The following is a 21,374-nucleotide window of genomic DNA, read 5'->3' on the forward strand; positions in this document are numbered from 1 at the left end:
AGATTCAATGCAAGGTGAAGGTGTGAAATACAATATGACGAAATTCGCAAAATTTGATTGGCAAGATCCACTACGAGTTCATGAACAGCTCACAGATGAAGAAAAAGCAATTCAAGAAACCGCCTATGATTTCTGTCAAGAAACTTTGGCACCTAAAGTAACGGAAATGTACAGAAATGAAAGTTGGGATCCTTCCATCTTACCTGCTTTGGGTGAATTGGGCTTACTTGGTCCAACGATCAAAGGATACGGATGTGCAGGTGTCAATTACGTTTCGTACGGTTTGATCACACGTGAATTGGAACGTGTTGATTCGGGTTTCAGAAGTATGATGTCCGTTCAATCTTCACTTTCAATGGGTTCCATTTATCAATTCGGTACGGAAGCACAAAAGGAGAAGTATCTTCCTCGAATGGCAAAGGGTGAACTTGTTGGTTGCTTTGGTCTTACCGAACCTAATCACGGAAGTGACCCAAGCGGAATGGAAACTTGGGCAGAAGATGTAGGTGATGGAGAAATCTTGTTGAACGGAAGCAAAACTTGGATCAGTAGCAGTCCTTACGCTGATCTTGCAGTCGTTTGGGCTCGTTGCAAGTGGGACAACAAAGTTCGTGGTTTCATTGTCGAAAAAGGAACAAAGGGTTTCAGTTGCCCTCCAATCAAGCACAAGACCATGTTGCGCGCTAGTGTTACCGGATCGATCTTCTTGGAAGATGTTAGAGTGAAGCGGGATGAATCACTCATGCCTCACTCCAAACCAGGTCTTGGTGCTCCATTCGAGTGCTTGAACAATGCAAGATATGGTATTGCATGGGGTGCAATTGGTGCTTTGGAAGCATGCATCGCAGAAGCAAGACAATATTCTTTGGACAGAAAACAATTCAAGAAGCCTTTGGCTGGATTTCAGTTAGTGCAGAAGAAGTTGGCAGATGCAAGTACAGAAGCAAGTTTAGGTTTATTGGCCGCATTGCAACTCGGACGTGCAAAAGATGCAGGCACTTGGAGTCCAGAGATGGTCAGTCTTTGTAAGCGAAACAATTGCTACAAAGCATTATCTAATTCTCGCATCTTGATGGAAATCCTTGGTGGAAATGCAGCTTCGGATGAATACCACATCCCAAGACATGCTCACAACTTGCATGTTGTGCACACCTACGAAGGAACATACGACATCCACGGCTTGATTTTGGGTAAAGCTTTGACTGGTGAACAAGCATTCTTCTGAGAAGATTCTGTAAATATTCATCCCCATAACTTATCTGCTAGGCGAAATGCTCCTGTATCTGTATACTCTTTCATGCTAAAAAATCCGAACAATTTTTCTGACCGACATTTCACAAATTTTGTCGTATTAGACCTAGTAGTATACATTATCGCAGATGCGAATGCAGCTTTCCTTTTCTGTGGCAAGCAATTCAAACCTTTATGTGGGTCGCATAGGTTGATTTTCACGGACTTGAACTTCCATCTGTAGTCTTCTGAGATCAGCCTCTTGTCTTGCCTGGAAGTTGTAGAAGGATGAGTTAGCATTCTTCTAGCAATCATTTGCTAAAGACAATCAAGTACTCACTTTAACATCGCTGACAGTTCCGGGTGGAGCCATAAGCTGATGGGTGGACATTTCAACCGGGTCAATTATAATCCTCACCACTGTCATCTCTAAGTAGTCTCTTACTCACACCTTGCTCTCCTCTTCTGCTCTTCCATACTGCTGCCGTTAGCCATAGTCCCCAAACCTGTAAAGGATTGCAAGAATGGGTGTTAGGATAATCGCATATTACTTCATACTATATTTTCATCAATACTTACTCCTAAGCCCAATAATCCGAATGAAGTAGCCCGTTGAGCATAATCGAAAATGTTTGCTTTAGGTGCCATGATGGAAATGTCTTTTGTCAATACTATTTTGTGGTGATGATGGACTTATAAAAGGAAGATGTAGTGATACGCTGTGGAGAATGCACGTGAATGTAAGCAAGCCTCTCTCTCTCTCTTTTGTTTTAATTTTTTCCTGTTGCATAATTTTGAGTTAAAAATTCCAAAAGAAAAACACACTGCTCTGATGAACGAATTTTGGTCAATTAAAACTCCCGTTCACAGCTCACGCGGAGTGGCCGTACTGAGGGATGCAGAATACAGCCATTATTGTAGACATCTTCCCCTTCCTCATCCACCCATATACCATATACGAGAGATGCAAAGATGGTGTCCATAACCCTCCCTCAAGGTGGGACAAGGGCACCGCAAGGACCACCTTCTCCCACAACTCCAAAAAAGGTTCATGGATTCACTGGTAGTGGTATTGGTGGCGGAGAAGAAGTTACTGTAGGTGGAACACCGGGAAAGCGATCACAAGGACCAGATATGTTCCCAATCGTGACAAAGAGACAAAGAAGTTTTGCAGGAGAAATCAAAAAGGAAGATATAGATACAGGATATGGCAGAGGAGAAAATTTGATAGGGCCAACTTTACCCAATGGGGAAGTTACGCCGCTTGCTTCACCCATTACGAACATCATGAAACTTGATAATGATGCAAGAAGATCAAGCTCTCCCTCTGTACTCAAAAGTAGCCTTAAACCGACAACGCCAAATCTCGTCGATGCCGTAAAGGTTAGCATGGGTTCAGATTCACCAAGTGAAAGCGATAAACGAGGATTCTACTTTGACTACGTAAAGAAAGCTTTGGCAGACAAGATGCGTGGTCAAGATAAGGAATATCTTGAATTAGTTGCCCAATTTAATCTTCCATCGCAAACGTCAACGACTTCTGCACCACCTCCGATCGGTCTGCTGCAGATGCTCTTACACGCACTGACAGGAGTTGCAAGCAAATTGGATCGCAGAAATCATCACGCTCTTGTCAATGCGATCTTGACTTTACCTTGGGCTACAATGGGCGGAGATATATTTGCTCGAACCTGGATTCGTTTCGTTTGCACACTCTGCAGTGGTCGCAGCGAATGGGTCTCAGAAGTATTGGCTCGCGCGATCAAGGGCTTCAGTTATCGATCCGATTGGCGATCGATGTCTTATGCGCCAGCAGCATCAAGCTCATCCTCCAAACCTACCCGGCGACTGATCTATGGTCGGATTCACACGCTTTTACGCTCGCTGTTATCTCTGATTCCAACTTTGCCATCTCAACTTGCTCCTCTTATCCAACGTCACTTTCCTCACAAAGCTGACGGGATTCGTGAACATGTGGTGTTTGTGCAAAACATGTTTGAAATTTGCGAGTACGCCGATGATTTGCGACCAAATATCCTGGAACTCGTCATCGGTCGAAGTGTGGAGATTGATGTGGAAATCCAAATCGAACTTGATGAATTAGAGGAAGCGGAAGCAGATCTAGAAGACGCGGATCTTGACGGTATTCAAGAATCAAATCTCATTTCAGATGGAGATCTTCTGGACAAACCTCTGGATGCAGACAGCGATTCAGACGATGAGGGTGATGACTCTGAAGACGATGCTGCAGGCTTGGATGATCTTGATTCGGATGGAGATGATGATCTAGACGAATTGCGCAACGGCAAAGTCTTACCTGAGCGTGAGAGAATCAAGCAAGTGCGATCATTAGCAGAGAAGTTGGATGCAATGATGTCCACCTTATTTCGAAACATGGAAACTATGGACAGACGCTACTCAAACGCCAGTAAAGGTATTGGTGGAACGTACGATCTCAGTCCAGCCCGAGCGATCGCCCTTCGAAATGAACAATTTGGCAATCTGTTACGCATCTTTGAACGGACTTTATTGCCCACCTTCAAATCAAGACATGTCCAATTCTTATTGTTCTGGTGTGCATCATTGGAGAGAAGCTACAGCGAAACATTCATTGGAATGCTCCTAAACAAAGCTATTTACACGAATAGTGGCGACGAGTTCGACTCGCAAACCGGATGGAGGATCAAGGAAGGTAGCCCTGTGGTCATGCGAATTGCCGCTGCTTCTTATGTTGCCAGTCTTGTTGCAAGGGCAAAGTTTGTCGATGCCGAAGACGCTCGAATTATCATGTTGAATTTGTGTGCATTTTTGGACGCTCACATGGACGCATATTCGCAAGGCTTATTGGCTTCACAGAGCCCGATTGGCCTAGAACTGGAAGCATTGAATGGACCTCATGCGATGTTCTATGCGGTTGCTCAAGCATGCTTTTATATCTTTTGCTTCCGTTGGCGAGACCTGCATTCGACTGATGATGCAGCAGAGCAAGACGAAGACGCTTCTGAGGATGATGACGAAGCAAACGAATATGGAAATAAAGAAGATGTGGACGGATCAGGCAGAGTTCGCTGGTGCAATGGAATCGATTCGATCAAGCGTGCAATCTTGAGTCAATTTAACCCCTTGGCTCATTGTAGTGCTACAGTCGTGAAGCAATTTGCAAGTGTGGCACAACTGACTGGATTTATGTATTGCTGGAATATTATCGAACGTAACAGTCGATCGTCAAGCAAAAAGCACGATGGAGGTTCAACGCCCACACTGTCGCGCACCAACAGTATGACATCCCTCCATTCTCCTGCTCCTGCCCGTTCCAATAGCACTTCTACTGTCACGACCACAATGATCTCAGCACCTGGAGCGCAAGACCAGTCGACGGCACAGTCAACATTTACTCCGCCAACCTCAACAAATAATGACATCGACTCATTCTTCCCTTTTGATCCTTATCGTTTGCGCAGTTCTACCAAATGGGTCGAGCCATTATATCGTGAATGGGCAGATGTGGCGCCTGAAGGCATGATTGACGAAAGCGAAACTGAAGACGATGAAGAAGATGATGATGATGAAAAGCTTAATGACGATGCAGATAGCGCTAGCAGTGGTAGCAGTGATGAAGATGCTACTCCTTCACGTACCAAACCAATTGGCCTGGCTAGAACGGGTCTTACGATTCCAAACGGTTTACGCCATAGACCTTACCAACCATCAAAGCTGTCCAATGCACATGCAGGACAAAGCTATGGCGCAAGTGTTTCTACCGATGATTCCAGTTCTGTAGCACGATCATTGGAAGCAATGAGTATTTCACCTAGATTCGTCTAAAGCACAATTTTACTGTATATCTTTTTCTTTTGACATTTTGTACTATTCATTCTCATAATTATTCAATAATCGATATCAATCTTATGATCAATTGCACGATTTCTACTATTATACAATACAAATGAGATAGGAGCTTACTATCCAACAGCTGGAGAATCTCTTGCACTGGAAATCATTGGACTTTCTGCTCTATCGCTACCGGTATGCGAAACATGTCCGTTCAATTCCACATTTGCCGCTCCTCCTGATGCTGCTGCACCCATACCCATCTTTTTGCCATTCGTTCTACGGTCAGCTCCGTTTGCAGTACCGTCTTGATGAGCAAGTAAATCCAAATCATCGTATTCGCCCCCGACAACATGAGGAACAGAATTTTGCCAATCAACATCCGGAACTCGTGATCTGAAGAAGCTACGTTTAGGTTTCTGTTGTGCGAGATTGTTTGCTAGTCCGCTTGGCGGTAAGTATGTGGATGATTTCGGTCCCAATGACAATTCATTCGCAGATCCAGATGCATTTTTCCAAGGTGCCGATCCTCTTGGGCCACCAGCAATTCCAACATTATTTGCCGCTCCGTTCTTTCTCCTTGAACCTCTTCCGGAACGTGCACCGCCATCAGTGCTCATGCCATCCCAGTTTCCTCCATCTTCTGTATCGCTCATCTCATCACCATATCTTTCGATATGTGCATCTTTCATCTTTTGCGTGATACGTTCATCCAAATCGGAATCTTCATCCTCGCTCAGCTCTAATGAAGATATATTGAGAGATTGTTTTGGAGTTTCTTGCATTTGAACAGAAGGTGCAAAAGGCAGACTCCGTAGGTTGTCGAAGATCTTTGCTCTCATTTGCTCCAAGTATTCTCGTGAATTCTTGTTATCCATATTGCAAGGTGGCACTTCCAGTTTGTATTCTGGACCGAAATACTGAATGTAGTCATTGAAAGGTAGATTCTCATCCAATTCCTTGTTTGCACATACACCCGTTTCGTATGTCCAAGTCTTTGCAACGTTTCGGATTGTATATCCACCTCCTCCAAGTACCAGTAGTGGAACATCATATGCCTTCATGATGCGCACACACGCTGCATGGCCTTGCATACTTAGGTTGAAGCATCCAAGTTTATCGCCTGCTAGACTGTCAGCACCACATTGTAGAACCACAGCACCGGGTCTATACCAATCCATGATATACTGAATAGTCGTTGAAAACATCACTCCGAAAGTCGTATCCTCTATTCCATCTCGAAAGGGTACATTGACAGCATATCCTTTTCCTTTCTTCATTCCTACGTCGCGAACGTCTCCTGTGCCTGGAAAGAAATCTCCATATTTGTGAAAGCTAACGGTCATCACTCGATCGGTGGTATAAAATGCTTCTTCTACTCCATCTCCATGATGGATATCGATATCGATATATAACACACGCTGGTACATCCGTAGTAGTTCCAAAATTCCGACAACGATATCGTTCACGTAACAGAATCCACTGGCTTCTTGCTTTTTAGCATGATGCAATCCACCCGCCCAATTGATCGCTATATCAGCCTTTCCAGAAGATACTCTTTCGGCAGCAGCAATGCTTCCGCCTGCCGACATTGTACAGAATTCCCATAATCCTTCAAAAGCAGGACAATCTTCTCCGATCAAGAATCGTTGTCCATCTCCGGTCAAATCCTGCATGGTTTCCGGTGTTACTCTATGTAAAAAGTCCACATATTCATCCGTATGAAAAGCAGCCATTTGTTCTCGTGTTGCACGTTTTGGTCTTAACATATCCATATGTTTATCTAAACCATAATTCGATACTAAATTATGTGTCATACGCATTCGATGTGGCTTCATTGGATGTCCATATCCATATGAATAATTGCCAACATCTGCATCGTAAAAGTAAGCTACCGTTTTGTTTGGCTGTAATGTTGGACCGTTGGACGGTTCGGCCATGATTGTGAATGGATGCTGTTGATTGAGTCGAAAAGTCAACAGGAATGAATGATGATGGTTAACTTTCTTCCCCATCCACTTCAATGCTTCAAGCATTAGAATGTACTGCAGCACAGCTTAAATGTCCGTGCTCCCTTTTAATAACCAACTTAAGCGTGAACACGTGCAAATGCTGGAGAATATGGTTGATGGTAATCCAGCTGAGCTGTTATGCTGTTGCACGAGGATCAATTTTTTCCATTTATCAGTCTAATAGCATGCTCACTGGCAATAAGACAGAAGTGAGAGTATCTTTCGAAGTATTTTGCTATCCAATGAGTGTGTAGAATGAAGATAAGTAATAGTTGACTGTTCAGCTTATTTAAGCAGCATTGATTGAAGTGATTGGCAGCTTTATGCAATTAATGATTCCTACGCGTGAAAAAGCCCGCAAATGAGTTAATGGAAGAGGTCAAAGCGGAATTTCAAGCTTGTGAAAAGTCAGATCAGGAATGTGACCTTATTTGAACAGAAAGCGTGAGAAGAACATGTATTTGTTCGGCGCCGGTAGATTGTCATTCGGTCAAACTTGTTGAATGTGATCAACTTAGTGGCTTTGAAGATAAAGGTAATTCATATCAGTGTTGTTTATATTCTATGTTGAAAGAGAGGAAAGTTGAATTAAGAATATCAAATGAAGTGAATGAAGCTTTGAACGCGTTTGTTTCACAGCGCTAATGCGCCTTTAAAGAGATCCAAGAGCAACACTTGTGCATATATGCATTAATGCATATAGATAGTCAGATACAAATACAGACATTCACTATCCTGTTTCCATCATCTTGACTCCTATCTCAAATCAACAAAAAGGATGGCTACAAATGGTCAAGGTGGTGGTGGTATCATAAGCGGCTGGGTGGCAACATTTTTACGGGTTTCATTATTACCAGTCATCTGTATTGGTGCTCCGCTTTGGCCAATCGTTGGTTTATTGTGCGCCGTACCTGTGATTGGAATCTTTGCCATTCCATTGTTCTTGTTGTTGACTTTATTGCTTCTTTATTCGGTCGCTTGGTTTTCTTACTTACTCTTGGCTCAAGCAGATCCTCCAGCATCATCAAAACAAGGCACTTTCGCTCCTTATTTACCTTTCCTGCCTTATTCGCCTTTACGATGCTTAAAGATCAATTGGGCCGCTTTGCTCTATGCCTCTTCGGCCGTCAAAGTTGCACTGCCAGCCGTACTGGATTGGTCGTATAGACGTGTGATGGTTTTGGGCACGCAAGGTGGTGGTGGAATCGTAAAGGAGAATATTCTTTATGGTTCATCTTCCCCCAACAAACGTTTAGACATCTATCTTCCACCTTCTGCTCCCGCATCAGCACGAACGGGTGCAACATCATCAACATCTGCTTCCGTACGAAACAGAAAACATTCAACAAATTTCGCAGAACCTTTGCCTACTCCACCAATCGATGATGAACAGGCTACTCCTCGTCCGGGCAATCAATCACCCGGTCGTGCTCGTTCTCCCGTTGTGATCGTTGTGCCAAGTCCAATTCCACCACTTACTTGGACACAAAGGCGAAAGACGTACCTTCAATTGGCGCTGCGATTAAGAAGAATGGGCTATTGCGTAATTGTTCCGGATATAAGTTGGTATCCTGAAGGAAGAATAAAGACTTCAATTGTCGATTTACGATTGGTACTTCGTTGGGCAGCTGCCAATTGCAAACGATATGGTGGAGATGAACGTCAAATTTATCTTTTGGGTCATGGAATGTCTGCGCATTTGGCTATGCTCACACTTACACAAGAAGCAGTCGTCTTGAGCAGAGAAGGTTTCTTGCACAAACAATCAGAAGCACAATCAAAACGTGAACAATTGGTCAATTGGGACAATCGCAATGAAGACGATCAGGATGAAACGATCACCGCTGCAACTCAAAGAAACGGAAGACACAACAACGGCTCTTATCCTTACGGGTCATCATCATCGTATGCAGCCGTAGCATCTACTCCGGTTCACGTACCTGGCACGCAAGCACCAGAAGCAGAGGAGAATGCTTGGGTAGATGAGCCGGGTGAGGAGGATCTACCGCCTGGAGCTGTAATGAATGGCAACGAGAACATCGATCAATTGGGTCGTACGCGAGGTGGTCGTGGATTAGAGTCATTTGACAATGCACCTGGAAATGAAAGCGGGATCAGTAATATCTCTTTCCCATCTTCATCATGGCCGCCACAAAATGGTGATCATTCAACAAACGGTCAATCGTTATCCAACATTCCAACTTCCATCTCAAATGGGTTGCGCAGAGTGGAAATTTACGAACCGGAAATCAACGTTCCGCCTATTGCCGGTATTATCCTCTTGGCCGGTGTTTTTGATGTGATCAAATGTTTCAGGAACGAATCCGATCGTGGGGTGGAACACCTTAGTGTTCTACGAAGAAGTTGCGGACCAAGTCATACAAGTTGCTTATTGCATTCTCCTGCCCATCTTCTTTATGCAGCCAAGAACATTCTCGATACCTCTCTGCTTCCACCAAGATTTTTACTCGTACATGGAGGAAAGGACGCCGTGGTTGATGTAAGTCAATCAACACTTCTCAAAACATTATTGAGCGGAATCGGGGTGGAAAATGTTAAGCTACGTGCATATCGTGAATTGGGTCATGTTGAAGCCGTTGCTTCATTATTTTTGGGAATGGGAAAAGCTTCTACAAGATATTCGAAACAAATTCTTAGCGATATTTCCGATTTTATCTCCGCAAAGTAAGTCGATTTCCACTTCAACATTGTCCATCTACTTTTTGCTACATTTCATTTTCGTGTATATTATATAGGAATATACCTACTGTGAGGATTCAACTTCGATAGATTTTACGGTTTATGAAATTAACGATTTTACTCATCTCATCGCTATGACACATAAAGCGGGTCAAATTTGGAAACTTGAGTCAATTGAATTAGGAGAATAGTACATGAAATATTTCTATGTCTCTGATGTGAAAAATGTACATTGTAGACGTGAAGTTAATATGTTTTTCTTTTTTTTGTTTCTCTCAAACTAGTCGAATCGTTGTTGTTCCGCCAATCGGGTGATGATGAGAATGAGGACGGTTCGAGCCTGAGGGATGAGCATTATTGGAACCTGAACCATTCGTCGCATTCTTTGGATGAGAGATCACCCACTCCAATGCACGCAAGCTACGCAAAATGACCGTTTGACTGCTGCTTGGACTAGCCAATTGTGTCAAAGCAGGACTGTTGATATGCACAGTTGGAGCAGCTTGTCTTTGTTGCGTTTGTTGAACGATTGGAGCTTGTTCACCTGGATTGCTTTGAGACATTCTTCTTGATTCATCATGTTCATCTTCATTGCTATCTTGAACGGGTGCAGGCGGTAAGCTCTCCAAAAGCAAATCCAATTCGGACAGCAAATTTTTGCTGGCCATCTTTGCTTCTTCTTGCAATGCATTAGTGATCAAATCACGAGCTCCATCAATGGTGGCCAAATTAGAAGCAACTGCAAGAGTGTTTTGGAAGCCTTTTGAGCTGATGCTCGTGGACAATGGTTTGACGACTGCTGACATGCGATCAGCGGCAATTTGAGGCATACTCTCTGGCAAAGAAGTAGAATTGCTGCTTTCTTCGCCTTGAGCATTCACTTTTTGCTTGGCTTGATCAGTACTTTCACCATTTGAAGCTCCAGTGTTTGCAGTTGCTGCAGAAGTTGTATCAGCTGTCAATGGTTTATCCGAAGATTGCTTTGCATCGGCAGCCTCCTGAGCCTTCTTTACGTTTGAGGCGATCGTTGGCAGTGGTTTTGTGACGGTGTGTAACAATGCAATCAAATTATCAACCAATTGTGAATTTGCGAGAATGCTAGGTTTGCCCAACAAGATCAACAGAATATTGATTGGAGCATTGCTACTTTGAACAGCTTGTCCCTTTTCTTTGCCTTTTGGTGTTTGCGCATGATTCACAGAGGTGTTTCTCTTGAACCATTTCATCAAGCTGTGATTGTTTGGATCGTCGCGCAAGAAGTAATAAGCAGCTCTTTCGTTTGCACCCGCAAGATGCAATAACATCTCGATACTTCTTGAAGCAATCAAAAATGGTGCTTCATCACCTGTACGGGAGATTGGTGCAATGAAAGCAGGGTTTTGAGCTGAAGGATTGCTTGCAGTGCCACTTCCAGAAGCATGTGCCGCCGTACCAGGCGTCGAGTTGACTCTGCGTGCGTTTGGCCTTGTTGGAGTTTGGACAGGCTGCTTATTGCTATTCATCCTGCCGCTCATGTGAACGTAACTTCGGTCAACAGCATTCGTTTCGGTACTGCAACTGTCGGCTAACATCAACAACAACAAATTGAGCAATTCGTGTCTTGTCTTGGCATTTTCGGCAAGGTTGATCATCACATGGCGAAGACCACTTTGTTGAGCATCCATTTGAGGGAAGAACATCAATCGAACAAGAGCAGCAATGCCTGACTTGTCTAGCAACTGAATAGCATCGCGTGAACCGGGCTGGTTTGCCTTGTTCGCGGTGGAATCTGCATTTTGAGCATCTGCGCCTCTGTTTTCATTTTCACGGCCTGCACCATTCGTCTGACCAGATGGTCCGCTCTGATCACCCGCTGCGATCGGCATGCCTGTAGCATCGAATCTTCTGTGCAATCTTCGCATGTCCACGTGTCTGCGTTGTGTTCTTCTTGCTTCATCACCCTCTGGTAACATACTTGCCGGTAAACTATCCAAGAAGCTTTGATCTTGATCCAACAAAACAGCATTGCGCAAATCTGGTCCTAAAGTGGCCAAAAAGCTCACAGGATCAATCTCAGAAGGACCGCCAGAACCAGCATTGTTACCTTCTCCCCCTGTTCGACGGCTTTCTCGACGGGATTCTTCCAAGCGGCGTCTTGCTCTTTCCTGTGCTTCTTGTTGAATGACTTCTGCTCGAATTTCTGGTGGTAATGCATCCAAGAACTCAGGAGCAATGCTCGTCGAATCAGCATTTGCACTAGGATCAGTTGAAGATGTATTGCCATCTCCTGCAGCAGCTGCAGCTGCGGCGGCAACCCGGCGTTCCCGGAAGTGTTGATTGAGAACTTCTTCACGCATCTCTTCCGGCAAGGCTTCAAGGAAAGTTGGATCGATACCTGAATCTGTAATGTCAATCTCGCTACCATTGACAGTTGTAGTAACGCGCTGAGCTGGCTGAGCTTGAGGCTCATTCGGTTCTGCTGCAGCACTTTGTGGCTGTGTTTCAGCTTGCTCACTCTCGTTTGATGTTCCCTCACCGGCAGTGGTACGATCAGCTTGAGCAGAAGCACTCGTGTCAAGCTCGTCCAAGCCTTGCTGAAGAGAACCCAATTCCAAATTGGCAGGAGTGGGCAGTGTAGATTCAGCAGTAGAGGTTTCAGCGTTCTGTTGGACAGTATCATCGCTCATTTCTACATCATTTGCAGTATTCTGACTTTCTGTGCTTGTTTGCGCTGGCACTTCATTCTGCGCTGCAGATTCCCGCTGTTCGGATTCGTTTTGATTTCCACGGCGTAATTCTTCAAATTGCGCTCTGGCTTCATTCAATTCTTTCTCAACCCTCTCCTTCGCTTGCTTTGCTTCTTCCAGATCAGCTTTATTTTTACGCTTCTCTTCTTCCAATTCTGCCTCTCTACGTTTGAGATCTTCTTGATCACGCAAATAGCCTGATCTTAATGCATTGATCATGTATGGACGCAGAGAAGATGATCGTTCGTGCGCTTGTGGTCCATGCACGATTCGAGAAGCATCTGTCCAGCGAGTTGATGTTTGAGCTGGTGTGAATTCCTGAATGAGAGCAACAATATCGATTGGTCGGTTTGAACTTGATCGGTCAGAACTATCGCCCTCTTGATCATTCGAGCGTCTGCTTGGAATGTTGCCGAAATTTGCATCGAAACCACGAGTGATGGTTTGTCCGCCGATTGACATTCTTGACATTCCACCCTGCGAAGTGAGTGAGATACGGATTGGCTCATCGCTATTTCCCAACATGCCCGCAGCACCACTTCTGGACAAGATTGTTTCCAAGAATTGCATCGCACCGCCTTCCATCATCTCTTCCAATGATTGCGCCCAACCTTGATCACGCTCTCCACCACGTCTATGGGCATGATCACGTCTTGTTGCCAATGAGCGATGTAGGCGTGATGTTGGATTGCCTGAACGTGAGGCGTCAGATTGTGGATCTTGATGTAAAAGAGGATGCGAGACAATATCTTGATCATTTCCTCCTAAGCCTTCGCCCATCAATGGGCGACGGCCTGTGCCAGGATATCCATACACTCGACCACCAATAGGCGGCACAGGATGACCCAAAGGATCTGAATCCCAATCCAATAATCTTCGAGATCTTGAGTGACGGGAAGAAGTAGCTCTTTGACGGATGAAAGCAAGTGGGTTGACTGTAGTCGGCGCGGCTCCTTGATGTGGTTCTGCTGCATCGCCCCCATTACCACTTCCTCTGGCAGAAGCAGAAGCAGGATTTGGTACATTGGTCCATCCCCAATTTGCACCGAATCGGTCGACAGGAGCAGCGTTGAACGTTTCCATTGGATCCAATAGCCCAAGCGGTTGCAGACCATCCTCAAATACTTCTTCCAACACCGAACCTTCCTCATCTTCTTCCATAGCTTCTTCTTCTTCTTCGTCTTCATCATCGTCCTCGCCTTCAACCATGATAGGCGCAGGCAAGCCATCAGGTCCAAGGTCATCGTGATCGTGAGCGTGGAAGAACTGTCCTGCTTGCTCAAACAATGCGTTTGCTTGATCACCATCGCCGTCGATTACGAAGTCTAATGCTTCATTGTCTTCATCGCCCTCGTCTTCGCTATCGTCGAGATCAATAATGTCATCTTCGTCATCTTCATCGATCCAACCATCTTCATCTCCATCTTCATCTTCGTCGCCTTCTTCATCGTCATCATCATCACTATCGCTGTCGGTCATATCTGCATCTTCATCATCTTCTTCCATGACTTCAACGATTCGTTCTTCAATATCGTCATCGCTATCATCACTGTCATCGGTGTGTTCGTCATCAAATCCCATGGGATGATGCATATCATCATCCATGTCTTCGTCTTCATCTTCGTCCTCCTCCTCGTCTTCATCGATTCCTTGATAGCCACCTTCCAAATCACCGGTGTGCATACCAAGACTTGAATTGCGATAGAAATCTGGCGTTTCTTCTCTGTTTTCTTCGTGGTCGTGATGATCTTCTTCTTCATCCTCGTCATCATCTTCGTCCATATCATCATCTTCAATTGAGTCATCAGATGTAAATGTACCAGATTCATCTGAATCAATCAAAGTGCCTCGTTGCTTTTCACCTTTGCGTTCAGCTCTGTTCATCTTGATGGCAACTTTAGTGAGATACTCTAATGGCTTCAAGATTCGATCCAACAATGGCTTTACCATTGGCAAATTCAAATCAACATCTGCTAAAGCACTTGTCAAAGTGGTGACAAAGTTGCGTTCAAGCATTGTCTTGGCCAAGTGCAACATGGAATCATCCCAAGGTCGCGCAGATGCGAGCGAAGAAGGGTTTGCATTTGGCTGTGCTTTGAGCAAACGGTAGGTCAAATCGGCCATAGAATATAATCGACCATACCTTGTCTCAACAGGCTCCAATGTCTTGGCAGCAGGAACCGGAGCTGAGCTGGACGTTGATTCTTTCATAGCTTTGGCAAGCGCATCCAATACATTTCTCCTTGTTTGACCCACTTCGCCATGGTTGTCCTTTGAGATAGTTGAACCAATATCAGCACATAATGCGACAATGACAGACATTGACCAGTTGGAAATGGTCATCACTCTTCGCATATCTTCATATTCACGGGATGAAAGGAAACCAGATGGGATCAATTCAGTCAGGAAGAAGTGTAGAATCGAGCCTTGATTCTTGGTCTTTAAAGGCGTTGAATCCTTCTTCAATGCTGTGCTGCTGGTATTGAAAGCATTTGTGCTGCTCACGGCTGTGTGCAAGGCTTTTCGCTTGGTAGAGTGCAGGAAAGATGTCTTGCACACAATGTAGGAAGACAATAATTCTGTCAAAGTCTGCAGCAAGAAAGCTGTGTAGAATACCTGCTTTTCCCTTTCATTTCCTTCTACTCGGGTCTTTTCATCTTTCTTAGTTGCAGAATCAACCTCCATTTGATCGCCTTGTGGCTGCTTTCCTGAAATTGTGCTGGTTTGTGGCTTTTTCGTAATGATTTCGCGTGAGAAGCGTATCAATTGGGCCAAAAGGAACTGCATCACAGTATCGCTTACTGAACTTGTTTCGGCACCTCCAGCAGCACCTGCAGCTTTTCCTTTACCAGATTCATTTTCATCGGCATTGTTGGCTTGAGCAGCACTTTTGCTCGGCTTGGTAGGAGATTCTTGGGTTTCGTCCATCTGTTCGTCTGTATCACGGTCCAAAGGAGATGTGAATGGTTGAGAGTCTTGGGTATTGTTGCGGTCTTTTGGCGCTTCAATCGCTTTGACGAATCCTTGACCTTTTGCTACCGAATAATCGACAAGATGAACAGATTCTACCAAGATTTCTATGAAGATGTTTGGATCACGTAACATAGCGTAAGACAGAGCTCGAGATAAAGCAGTCGTGTCAACAGTCTTTGTACGTTGATGGGATAGCCACACGAGTACGTCTTGCTTCATGGTAGAACGCAAAATGTGCACATCCGATTCAAGCACATTGCGCAAAATGATGACAGACAATGCACGACAACCAGCAATTTGATCAGGCTCCAGAATAGCAAAAGGTTTCATCAGCTTTTGCAATTCATCTCGTTGACTAAATTGAGCAGCAATTGACCTACGTCTTGTCAAGATGACAAGGAACCGATATACGGCCAGCCAATCATCGCGCGTTAACGAATTGAGATGTTCAAATTGAGCCAAGCAGAAACTTAGTAATTGGGGCAAGTCATCGTCGAACAAAGTTGAAGGGGTTACGCGGATCGTGCCCGCATCAGCTGCAGCCTCCTTTTCTTCAATCTTGACTGTTTCAATTTCGTACTCTGCTCTCAAAACAGATGTTAGCACCAGAAGAAGAGAAGCGAACCATATTGGACGTGAGCTATTCTCCTGCATTCTTCCTAAGTATGAGTTCACAAGTGTTACCAAAGAGCCCATAAATCTCTTTGCTTTTTCGGGTGACAATTTGATCGTAACGGTAGTGTCATGGAAGATTAACGCCAAAAGATGTAAACGAACAGAGATTGACTTTTCTCCTTCACCATTCGTGTCCGTCTTTGACTTTTGCTCTACATCATCGAAAAGTGATACGAGTAATTCGCTGTTGGCAAATGAATTGCTGACCAAGTGAACCGCTGTCTTTACATCGAAGACCAAAGAGCCATGTCTCTCAGCTAGTTGAAGAGCACGTTGAACCAAAGTTTTCCTGATCTCAGACCGTGATTCGTTCAGTCTCTCTGTCATACGCTTGAGTTCTTCAAGTTCTGCTTCCGAATTCTCAGACGCACCAGCATCATCCTTTTGAACAGACTCTTCTACCTGTCCTTCTGCGTCGGCATTGGTGGAAGTTCCCATCTCAACATCATTCTGCTGTGCGGGATTGACTTCATCGGCAGGCGCAATTGGTAGTGCTTGTGAGAGCATGTCAACAATACTATCGCTTGCGCTTACTTCATCGGCAGTATTGTCTCGATTCTCGGGTTCTGCAGTTGCATCGCCTGTGGCAGGAGCTGCTTGACTTTCTGACGCAGCCTCTGCTGTATTGGAGCTGCCTTCGCCTTCTTGGGCCGTTGTGGGAGGCGCAGCAGTTGAGTCTGAGGCATCTTCTTGTCGAGCACCAGTGGGCTGTTCTGGAGCATCATCATCCATCATGGAAGTCACAACTTCTGGATGCATCAACAGATACTCTGCTGCAGCACTCAAATTGTTCGCACAACGAACCAAGGCATGGCGGGCTGCACGTCTTGGGAAACCCATATCCATCAATTGTCGAATACGATTCTCATCAGGTACCAAAGCTGAACCTCGACTTCGAATGCTACCCAAACCACCTGTCAAACCGGCCAAAGCGGCTGGCAAACCAATTGCGCCAGCAGAAGCAGAAGAGCCTGCCAGAACGCCTGTTGCACCGAGCGGATGATGAGTCTGAGAAGATGTTTCACGCTTTGGTGGCTTTGTCTCTCCATCAGCTTCCAGAATTCGTAGAAGGATCTGTAAAACAGTGCTACTGATTCCAGAAGGAGCATGCTCTAACCAAGCTTTATTCCACACTTCCAATACCACAGGCAAGATCGTTGCACGCAAATTGATCAAAGTCTCGTATGGGTCGAAGAAATCGGAAGATGACCTCTTTACACCCTCTTTGGACGTCATTGTTTGAGTTGCAGGTGATTCGAGAAGCGCTTTTGATGATACCAACTTCAAGAACAAGTCCAAGCAAGCTCGGATAGCGCTACAAATGTATCCTAATTGCACTGCATCATTCAAGTCGGAGTTTGGTTTAGGCTTTCCATCAGCCTCGAAGTGAGATTGCAATTCGTTCAAGAGATGGTTCCAATTCGCAATCAATTGATCCAATCCACCTTCCCGCAAGAAGGGGATCAGGACAAAGGTTTGCGCATTTCCGATATTGCTCGGCCTTTCATCGTACAATAACTTGAGAGCTTGTTGCATTGCTGAGGTTGAGTAAGCACAACTCAATACTGCTTGATCGCATTCCTTCCATACGAGGAATTCACGTACACCTTTTCCGATTTGACTGGCGGTAAGCATAGCAAGACGTTTGTGAGTATGATCATGCGAGCGACGCGAGGAGAGCAGTCTACCCGTTTCGGAGAAGAAGGCTGACAAAGACATCTTGACGGCAGAAACAATGTAGCGCAAAGCTGCAGCATTTTTCATGATTGGATCTGACTTGTCAAGCGTACGATTTTGCATATTCTCGATGGTTCTCAGACCCTCCTCTTTGCTTGGAACGTTGTCACCTTCGGATCCTTCTACTTCCATGATGATAGGCAAACTGCTAGCTTGCGATACTGCATTTGCTCGATCCTGCTCCGTTGACTTGTCCTTGTCGCTAGGAGGCGGCGATCTTGCTGGTGCAGAAGCACGGAAAAGGATGCTTTCCCAAACCCAATCTCTGTGAAAGTGAGACAAGTCTGCAATTGTCGAAGCACTTGTATTTGATTCGCCATTACCAGAACTGTTGGTGCCATTGATTACCTGCAAGAAGGGAGCTGGTGTCTTTGATCCAGCATAGGTGAGCGTTGGCGCTACATCAGAAAGTAATTGAATACGAGCGTTCATCTTGATCAATTGGCGGAATTGCGAATCATACTTTTGTAGATCTTCGTCTGAAAGGGGTGCGATAAGCTTGATCAAATTCGACTCATTCTGAGAGTGCGCCCAGATGTTTTTCGTTTCGTCAATTGATTTCTTCACTTCTCCCAAGAGACCTTGAATGACCACAGTAGGGCTGATTTCTGCAATGTAGCGGATCAGATGGACAATTGAATCGGCAGCCGTTGAGGCTCCAAAATTGTAAGATATGCAAGGTAGATCGTAGAAGTTCAAAAGATGAACCAATCCATCCACTTTGATAAAGTCCTTGCAGTGATTTGCCGATTGGAAGAAAATTTCTAAGAAACGAGCGGTCACATCTACATATTGACCAACGATATTAACATCCTTTACTGCCTCGTTCTTCTTGACTTCCGAATCATCTGCCAAAATATCACCAAATGCGATCACACGCTCCGCTTTAGTAGAATGTAATTGCTCCAATGACGATTGCTCTGCTTTGGAAAGATGATAAGCGGAAACATCCTCTACAGGGGGTGCTTCGAATTCGCTTCCTGCTTTTTGAATTTGCTTCAGAACCTCAACCAAACCTTCGATTACCGCCTGTAACATAGTTGGCTGATGTCGGGTCAACTCATCGATTGACGCTCCGAAAACAGTGACATTATCTTGATCGGAAAGAACCTTGATGTGTCTCTCTGATGTGAGCAAAGAAAGAAGTTTGGGGATGATTGGCTCTGCTCCAAACATGTCCAGACCTGCTTGGTTCAAGCAAAGTGCACCAACCGCATTTGGCACAGCATTGATTACATCGAAATGAGGCTCGATGTCATCTTTGATCAAAGCTAAGAACGCTTCTGGAAGCTTCTTCTCTTGAATGATTCCGAGCGACGTTGGTTCATTGTGCACGAATGTTGCCATGATATTGATGCTGAGGGCAAGATTTTGCGGACCAAAGATCTTTCGATGAGCCATTATTGACTTGATGGAAGCCAGCATTGATGTATCCACCAAATTTCGTAGACCTTCAGCAGTACCAGTGGAAACCATCATGTGTGAAATAGATTGCAAGAATGCCCGTAGTAGATGTGCGCGTCCAAAAGGAATCTTGCCATACAACGACTCAAGAGAGTTCTTTGGGGGTGTTTCCGCTTCTTCTTCTTGCATTTCATCCGCATTGGCTTGAATGCCTCTTTCCACTTCTTCTTCAATACGACGAACAAACACTTCGAGTCCTTGTGCTTGGCAGAAGAGGTTGAATGCGGGCAAGTATGCATAGATGACACTATCCAGCAGGCCCAAAGCACGGGTCATACTGCGTTGAACAATGTATGTCTCTGGCTTGGCACGATCAATGAGTTGGACTAGCAATTGTACAAGACCTGCTCCAACCACAAGTCCACTTCCGACGGAAGTTGAAGTGACAAAGGAGACCAGGCCATAGAATGCGTCAATCAATTGGTCACAACGTGAAGGTTGTCCAGTTGCCAAATCATCAATAACCGCGCGAAGCACCTGCATCAGCACACCGTGGTTGACTGATGCACTCAACGAGCTGAGCACCTCATTAAGCTTGCTACGATAACGGCCAAGTGCGTCCAATGCATACAGAGCACCTGCGACAATGCTTTGCGGCAAATCGTGCTCGGGTTTGACGAGCGCAGCTAAGCGACTGACGATATCAGGTTCATACAAGAACAATTGTGTTGATGCTGTATTTTCAGAAGTGATATGCGCATAGCAAGCAATGGCCAGTAATCGACAAGTCAATAGCTGACGACGTTGCTCTGTGGTTGATAAGGATGTGGCAAATCTGAGCTTTTGAAACAGCTCAAATTGATCTTCTTGAGGGATATGATGTGTTTCAATTGCATCTGCCAAGATGTCCATTGCATCCTTTCCCGACGCTTGTACATCGCCAAGATCGATAGTTGTCAATCCTTCCTCTGTACTTGCTGATGGTTCATTGGTAACATTCGCCGATGAATGCGAAGTCGAAGGAGCTGCATGTAGCCCTGAAGTCACACTGGTGCTAGCAGATGACAATCTGTCGCGTGGTCTTGGACGAACAGGCGTTGTGGTAGGTGTTGCTTCTACATTGGAGGCATCTTGCATGGCACTCCATGGATCGGCTTTGCTTGTACTTTCACCATTTGAGCGACGATAAAATTGAAAGCGTACATGAGAGAATGATGGTGGAACTTGAATCGAATCCTTCACAAAGTCCACGCTATCCATTCCATGCTCGCGTGGAGCCCAAGTGACTGCCATAGTGGCAAGTCGTTCTTGCGATGGCAAAAGCTCAGCACGAGGATGTTGACCGCTATGCTGTTGAGCAAATCGTAAGAATAAACGAAGTGTTGCTTCGAGTACATCGATATCACGAGCAAAGAGTAAATTTCTCAGATGCTCGTAGGAGTTGTATAATTTGCGACTTGTGCTATTCTCGATGAGTAAACGACTGAAGTGTAAAACGGAAATGATTAATCGTTTTCGCAATGGGGTGAATTCGTTTATTTGTAGGTTGGATAGATCGTAATCACGACAGGTTTCCTCCAAGATTGTATCAAATCGATTGAGAGCTGGTACCCAGAAGTGCAAATCGCCACGTGGCCAGCACCACTCCACGATGCCGTCCAAGATATTTGGTAATTCGTCATCGCTAGCATTCATCACTGATTCCATCAACTTTTGCACCTGAGGAATAGGCTCAGCCAATCTCTTTGGCATCTTTGTGATCTTCATCGTGCTTTACCCCCTCCTCTGCTTGCTTTACTTGATTTGTGCTTCTTCTTTGGAGTGAGATATCGTACACTGTTGTACAAGATTAATTCGTTCTGAAAGAGATGTGATCGTGGTATGTCTAAGCACGCTCGATTAAAAGTTGCCAAGTACGATTTGCAGATATGATTTTGACAAGACTTAATCGAGCGTGATGAAATTGCGTCACTGTCAAGATCTGTCTGATTATTTTGACAGGTTTTGGTTGTTGTAAAAAGAGACAAGAAACAAATCATACGCCAATCAATCTTTCTTTTGACTTGGCTCGCCTAAATTGGCCCTA

General features: G+C 44.9%; 5 protein-coding genes across 5 annotated transcripts; 3 read left to right on the plus strand and 2 right to left on the minus strand.

Moving 5' to 3' along the window:
* Positions 1-34: 34 nt before the first annotated feature.
* Positions 35-1,225, plus strand: FA14DRAFT_163796 (acyl-CoA dehydrogenase NM domain-like protein; the record flags this gene model as incomplete). Its single annotated transcript, XM_025499843.1, has 1 exon — positions 35-1,225. One exon carries the CDS (start codon positions 35-37, stop codon positions 1,223-1,225), a length of 1,191 nt encoding a protein of 396 aa, XP_025358678.1.
* Positions 1,226-2,619: 1,394 nt separating this feature from the next.
* FA14DRAFT_163797 (RNA polymerase I-specific transcription initiation factor RRN3) lies at positions 2,620-5,055 on the plus strand (the record flags this gene model as incomplete). Its single annotated transcript, XM_025499844.1, has 2 exons — positions 2,620-4,834; positions 4,964-5,055. The coding sequence occupies 2 exons, from the start codon at positions 2,620-2,622 to the stop codon at positions 5,053-5,055; spliced, it is 2,307 nt and encodes a 768-aa protein (XP_025358679.1).
* A 635-nt stretch (positions 5,056-5,690) lies between these two features.
* Positions 5,691-7,001, minus strand: FA14DRAFT_107008 (histone deacetylase; the record flags this gene model as incomplete). The annotated part of the gene is made up of 1 exon (XM_025495792.1): positions 5,691-7,001. A coding segment is annotated over one exon (1,311 nt), but the record flags the coding sequence as incomplete, so codon positions are not given.
* Positions 7,002-7,807: 806 nt separating this feature from the next.
* Positions 7,808-10,007, plus strand: FA14DRAFT_159976 (uncharacterized protein). Its single transcript, XM_025498474.1, has one exon. It carries the CDS (start codon positions 7,852-7,854, stop codon positions 9,760-9,762), a length of 1,911 nt encoding a protein of 636 aa, XP_025358681.1. The 5' UTR covers positions 7,808-7,851; the 3' UTR covers positions 9,763-10,007.
* On the minus strand, positions 9,928-21,296 carry FA14DRAFT_159977 (uncharacterized protein; the record flags this gene model as incomplete). Its single annotated transcript, XM_025498475.1, has 1 exon — positions 9,928-21,296. A coding segment is annotated over exon 1 (10,987 nt), but the record flags the coding sequence as incomplete, so codon positions are not given.
* Between the last annotated feature and the right edge of the window lie 78 nt (positions 21,297-21,374).

The sequence above is a fragment of the Meira miltonrushii genome (genome assembly GCF_003144205.1).
Source record: "Meira miltonrushii strain MCA 3882 unplaced genomic scaffold FA14scaffold_1, whole genome shotgun sequence".
In the NCBI taxonomy this organism is placed as follows: domain Eukaryota; kingdom Fungi; phylum Basidiomycota; class Exobasidiomycetes; order Exobasidiales; family Brachybasidiaceae; genus Meira; species Meira miltonrushii.

Coding starts and splice junctions, on each gene's coding strand:
- FA14DRAFT_159976 (XM_025498474.1), top strand. CDS start 7,852: ATGGCTACAAATGGTCAAGGTGGTGGTGGTATCATAAGCGGCTGGGTG.